Source organism: Phyllobates terribilis, unplaced genomic scaffold, assembly GCF_046119375.1.
Source record: "Phyllobates terribilis strain yellow unplaced genomic scaffold, ASM4611937v1 Scaffold_12__6_contigs__length_324123572, whole genome shotgun sequence".
NCBI classification, from domain to species: domain Eukaryota; kingdom Metazoa; phylum Chordata; class Amphibia; order Anura; family Dendrobatidae; genus Phyllobates; species Phyllobates terribilis.
The window spans coordinates 296,718,742-296,725,319 of record NW_027362772.1 but is presented as its reverse complement, the minus strand read 5'-3'; the positions used below and the strand labels follow the sequence as shown (position 1 = coordinate 296,725,319).

Genomic DNA, 6,578 nt, shown 5'->3' with positions numbered 1-6,578 from the left:
GATATATTAGTTGGTACTTCGATCTAGATATTTTTGCATGGGTATATACATTTGTACACTATAGTATATTTATCTATATATACCCTCAGTTTACATGTAACTTTGTAACATTGTCCTGGTGAGAGATTAGCTACTCGGAGGATCTTATTCCATTATATCAGCCCTGTCTGGATTCACTACCAATAAAGATTGGACTAATTCCAGCACTCATCATCTGTGACAGGAGAAACACATCGCACCTCTACCAATAGTCAGTTACCACCAGTGCCATTTGCACATAGCTGTATTTTGTGATCCACCCTTGTTATCAATAACTATACCAGTGTGTTTGGATACATAGGAACAAGTTTACTTATTACACTAGGTAGGTCTTATCCAATAGTTCCTTCTTTTGCACATGTTCATTCCTCCAGGCATGGTTGTTTTCCTTGTATTATTCTGCACCTATTCTATGGAAGATGTTATTGTGCACAGATATTGTCACTATGTAAAATCCTGAATTTTTCCACTCCTATTTTTGCAGCGATCCGCTGTTCGAGTATTACTATGTGAAAGCTTACCATGTTGATGTCTCTGAAGTATCACACTATCATGTTGTATATGTGGAAGATATGGATTAAAGCAGCTTCTAAAGCCAACCCTAGGTTTTTAAAGCCAGACCATAGGCTCAATGCGTTCGCTCATTTCAAAGGTTAAGCCATGCATATATGGCCACAGTTACCGTATATGTGCACGTTGTTACCAATGGTTATGTTAGGCTTACTTGGTGAGGTAGAACGTCAAAACTAGAGGTCTGGGTGGGCACATGAGCCATGGGCATCGGAGGAGCAGGCAGTGGAGGCACGCAGGAGATTAAGAGTCTTAATAACAAGACACAGGTGTGTGTCTTGGTGGGCTTTTTATAGGCTTAGGTCGATGATCACATTGAAGCACGCCAGGTCACTAGCAAAACCCAACGTGTAGCAGAAGAGAGTTTAGAGGAGCGGGGTGAAGGGAGCAGAGCCCAGACGTGGGACAGGTGTGTAACAGGTTAATATTGTAGCTATACAGTTTAACTTTTTTTTAGATTTACTTAAAGTGGTTTAAAAAAGATCACCAGTTTTCACCATCTCTTACAGTTGATTGGCAGCATTTGAAAGTAGATATCTGTCAAATATCCATTTGAACTGATCTGATTTTGGTTACTGCTTGTATTTAATATGTGGTACATTAAATTCAATACAATCATTGCTCCTAAATCAATTTTTGTAAAACTTAAGAGCAAGTAACTATGAAAAATTCTGTTGTAATAAAGGACACAAAATGATATATAGGACATTTGTCGGCTTACAATGACTTTAATGTTTGCACCTATAATACTAAACATCCAACGCCTGAATGGAAGATACAAGTGTGAATGGATCATCATCAGTTTTATTCACCAAAAAAGTTTATTCTCCCTCTAATTCATAGTGCACAAAACCGTAATAAAGCCAGAGGAAATATATTTTTATACACTTGTTTCCTGCACTAGACAATAATTAACGAGGACCTATCTATGGTCTTATTTTATTCCCACTGTTCCTCTGAACATGTAATTTGGTTTTTAATCTGTCACTAGGTTCCATAGATTTGGGCACTAATATTTAGGACTAAATTTTCTGGACTTTAACAAAGGCGCGGTGCATACTGGTTAATATTGTTCAGCAACCTTAAGACACAACCCCAGAGGAACCTGTGAGCGAAACCCCTTAATGGAGCATAAAAATTACCATTGAATAAAAAGTTCTATATATCTGGAATCGTATGGTGGATTTTAAAAGATCATAATCACCATGCTACGGACGGAGAACAGTGGGAATAAAATAAATGCAAAATCTGGTCACTTTTGACCTGGTGATAGATTTTCTTCAAGGATATTAATAGGATTTAGCTTGACCTATAACATTTGATGAGGAGGACACTACTATTGTGTCATCTCAGAGCTACTTCTGTTTGTGAGCTGCAATGAATAAGACCTCTTTATAGTCAGTAAGGTCACTCACAGCCGTTCTCTGTTTAATTTCACAGCGGTCAATGATAAAACCTTCTCCAACTAGAGCGTTCCTAGCAATTTCCTCATTATAATTAAAAGCATGGAACTTGTCTTTCCCGATTGTGTAATATGTTACACCTAAACACCCAATTATTATAATGTGTCCTTCAGGTTTCAGCAACTTTGAAAACTTCCTGAGGTTTCTCATGAAATCATCTTGATCTTTGCAGATATAATCTAGGAGCCAAGCACAGATGATACAATCTGCAAGAGGGAGTTCAATTGGATCCAACATATTTTCTTTCTCGAGGTCAAATTTCAAAACATGTTGAAGGGCTGATCGCACTTTTCCTTCTTTATCCTGTAACAGATCACTGAAAGAAATGGGAAAGTGATTAAAGTGATTGTCCCACAGTCAACATTGAGTAGGACGGCATTAGAGCACAGTGGTTAGAGTTGGATCATCGGCTTATAATATTGGGGGAAACAATTGAATTCAACCAAGACTGATGAACTAAGTTTTAAGTTTATAAGCTAATGTAATTTTTCCACTGTGTTTGGAGTTACATGTTTCTTTCCCATGAAGTAAAGTAAAGATAGCCGCACTTCCCTATTCATCTAGTTGAGAGAAAAATATTGTCATATTGTTGCCTATTAAAGTATTATAGGTTGGGAAAACTTTTGTTTCTAAATAGGAAAGTGCAACAATTAGTGTTCTCCTGTACAGCGGGCCACTGCAAAAAATTTATATATTGGTCTACTCTTTTTTTGCACTTTGGACAATGAAGCGAATTTCCCATTAAATGACCAAACTGTTAAATATGGTGCACAAATTCATCAGAGCTGTGGTTCAGATAATCCAAATTTATACCTCTGACCCAAATGTTTGCCTTATTGTGCCCTTCCATTATTATTATACAGCTACGAAGACTGAGAAGTTTGGTCTGAGTGGACAAATGAAGACTTTTCTACCGAAGTTCAAAATTTAATTGTCAATAGACTATCATTGTAACATAAGATAGACATACGATACACGATATTATACTAAGACTGCAGACATATTTTGGTTCTGTAGAAACAACAACTATGGGATTCTTACAATGTTTTGAAAAAATACCTGCTGTCTCCAATATCACCATGAAGTTTTGCAACATGGCTCCAACTAAATGCTCCTGTACGTTCGTCCACCCATCTCTTCAGCTCCAAGATGCATCTCTCATTGGCCTTCAGCACGATGACATGCTTGAAAAACTCACAGGCTGCAAACAAATGATGAAGCAAGGAACCAATACTGAGGTCAATCAAGATGTCTCCTTTAATATGACCTGGAGAAAAAAAAAATACCGAATACTGAAACAACATGAATATATGCAGGTAAAAAAAGTCACAATCAAGCAAATATAGGTGGTATCACAGTGTTTTTTTCTTTTATCAAATATCCAAAAATAAAGATATATATTCATCTTTCTTGTAACTTAAGCAAAAGGGCTTTTTTTTTAAATTTTTCTCTTCAAATATTCCAATGATCAGTCGATGATCTGTGATATGTATTTTGCAAGATCTTGGGGTCTGGCCTACATATGCGATCCCATATGGCCACGTCAACAAATAAATCATGTTAGAGCTATAACATGTAAAAATAAAAAAAAATGTGTACTGGTATATTGGTGCCCACACAGGGATGGGATACATGGTCACTATTCATGGGCGATCACTAAAATGCTCGGGTACTCGTTGCTCGGGTCAAGCACATTGTAATACTCGGGTGTTCAACCAAAGCAACGAGCCCAATGTACAGTACAGACCAAAAGTTTGGAAACACCTTCTCATTTAAAGATTTTTCTGCATTTTCATGATTATGAAAATTGTACATTCACACTGAAGGCATCAAAACTATGAATTAACACATGTGGAATTATATACTTAACAAAAAAGTGTGAAACAACTGAAAATATGTCTTATATTCTAGGTTCTTCAAAGTTGCCAACTTTTGCTTTGATGACTGCTTTGCACACTCTTGGCATTCTCTTGATGAACCTCAAGAGGTACTGTAAGTCTATGGGAAACTCAAGCATTTTTCAGGCGGCTCCCCTCGGCGATGTGCAGAGGGCCTAAAAATTGCCCAAGTCAATGGGAACAGTGCTAAAATGACATGGGAACAGCATGAGGAAGACCCATGGAAGCATTTCTGACTCCCAGGTCACTGCTGTCAACAATGGTGTTAGAGGTATTACGCCACTTTTATGGATTTACAATAAAACATGCAAAAACGAAACCTAAATGGAATTTCCTGAGAAATATGTTAAAGGACATCCTTTCCAGGGTAATGACTCGTATATAATGCAAAATAAATAACCAAAATGAAAAAAACTCCACCACACCTTGGGCTAAGTTCACAAGTAGCGTTTTTGATGCATTTTTGCACTTTTGCACTGATTTCAACTGTGACAAATGCATTCACTCTGTCATTTTAACATTTTACAACCTTATCTGGCCATGTGGTGTGTGAAACATGATCAGACACATCCTGTTTCATTTATGAAGGAGGGACTCTGAAAGTCACAAAACCTATTTTTATAGGGCCATGAGGCGGCCTTTACTATTCTTAAAAGGCCAGAAGTTGGCCCTCACTATTCTTAGAGAGCCATTAGGTGGCTATGCTTTGTTGTTTCCATTACTAAAGAGTGGGTCTCCTATACTGTTATTGCATATGCAGTGAGTGGCAGGGCTGCCCAAAATTTGGATGCACCCCAATAACCCTTTGAAAATTTGGATGCACCCAAATACCCCTTTGAAGAGACTTAGAGGAGGGCCTCATGAAAACCATGTTCGTATTATTAGGAAGTGGGTTTCCCATTGTGTTTGCCTATGCAGTGAATACAAGGGTTTCCAAAAATTGGGAAGCACTCCAATGACCCTTGAAAGAGACGTGGAGGTCAGAGAGCCTCCTGAAAACAATGTTCCCATTATTAGGAAGTGAGACTCCCATATTTTTGGTCTATGCAGTGAATGCAAGGGTTGCCAAAAATTTGGAGGCACTCCAATGCCCCTTTGAAGAGATGTAGAGGTCAGAGGGCCTCCTGAAAACAATGTTCCCATTATTATGAAGTGGGTTTCCCATTGTGTTTGCCTATGCAGTGAATGCAAGAGTTTCCAAAAATTGAGAGGCACTCCAATGACCCTTAAAAGAGACTTGGAGGTCAGAGAGCCTCTTGAAAACAATGTTCCCATTATTAGGAAGTGGGACTCCCATATTTTTGGTCTATGCAGTGAATTCAAGGGTTGCCAAAAATTTGGAGGCACTGCAATGCCCCTTGGAAGAAACGTGGAGGTCAGAGGGCCTCCTGAAAACAATGTTCCCAATATTAGGAAGTGGGTTTCCCATTGTGTTTGCCTATGCAGTGAATTCAAGGGTTGCTAAAAAGGGTTTCAAAAATTGGGAGGCACTCCAATGCCCCTTGAAAGAGACGTGGAGGTCAGAGGGCCTCCTGAAAACAATTTTCCCATTATTAGGAAGTGGGTCTTCCATAGTGTTGGCCTATGCAGTGAATGCATGGGCTACCAAAAATTTGGACCTACTCCAATGCCCCTTGGAAGAGACGTAGAGGAGGGCCTCCTGAAAAAAAATGTTCCCATTATTAGGATGTGGGTCTCTCATAGTGTTGGCCTATGCAGTGAATGCAAGGGCTGCCAAAAATTGGGAGGCACTCCAATGCCCCTTGGAAGAAAGGTGGAGGAGGGCCTCATAAAAAAATGTTCCCATTAGAAAGGTGCAGGTCTCCTATACTTGTAATGCCCATGCACTAATTGTATGGGCTGACAAACATTTACCCCTGGGGGGTATACATGAACATACTGTATAAAAAATTTTTTACGGGCATCATAAACACCCTTTAAAAAAATTATGTGGATGTTGCATCGCGGACCATGGTTACCCTGGTGATATGGTGGTGGAGGATGAGGAGAAGGAGAAGGAGGAGGACAAGAGCAAATAGCCCAAATCAGGAAGCGTATACCTATGTGTGGGTATGAAAAGGTGCATGGGAATACACCTCCCAAAAGCAGACACTGGATTTGAGTTTATATTATGCTGCTATGATTCGGTGGTGTTGAGAAGTCTGTCCCAATCTAGCCCTTGTTCATTTTTATAAGAGTCAGCCTGTCAGCATTCTCAGTTGACAGGCCAATGCGCTTATCAGTTATAATTCCACCAGCGGCACTAAAAACCTGCTCTGATAAAATGCTTGTGGCAGGGCAGGCCAGGACCTCCAAGGCATAGAAAGCCAGTTCGTTGCTTGTATCCAGCTTGAATACACAAGATACATGATACAAGAACGTGGACCTGCTTCCTGATGCTGCTACCTGAGAGTGTGCAATGACAGGTGCAGGGCAGGAGGCATCTTTGCATGCACCATGGACAGCGGAAGAAGCAATGGTGCCATTCGCAGACACTGTTCCTGGACCCTGGGGTTCGGCACACAAACTCGGGTGCTTTGCTGCTACGTGCCTGATCATGTTGGTGGTGGTCAGGCTGGTCGTTTTGCCACCCCTGATGATGCTGGCC

The 6,578-nt window shown here is 39.9% G+C and overlaps 1 protein-coding gene across 1 annotated transcript in view; it reads right to left on the bottom strand.

Annotated features, from left to right (window-relative positions):
* Window positions 1–1,172: 1,172 nt before the first annotated feature.
* The window catches only part of LOC141172735 (nicotinamide N-methyltransferase-like), a 39,554-nt gene continuing 34,148 nt past the window's right edge, over window positions 1,173–6,578 (bottom strand). The window contains exons 2-3 of the mRNA XM_073657206.1: window positions 3,132–3,339; window positions 1,173–2,388 (exon numbers count right to left, since the gene is read on the bottom strand). Coding sequence (XP_073513307.1) covers window positions 1,965–2,388; window positions 3,132–3,339 — 632 coding nt within the window. The 3' untranslated portion in view covers window positions 1,173–1,964. The remainder of the gene's footprint in view (window positions 2,389–3,131; window positions 3,340–6,578) is intronic.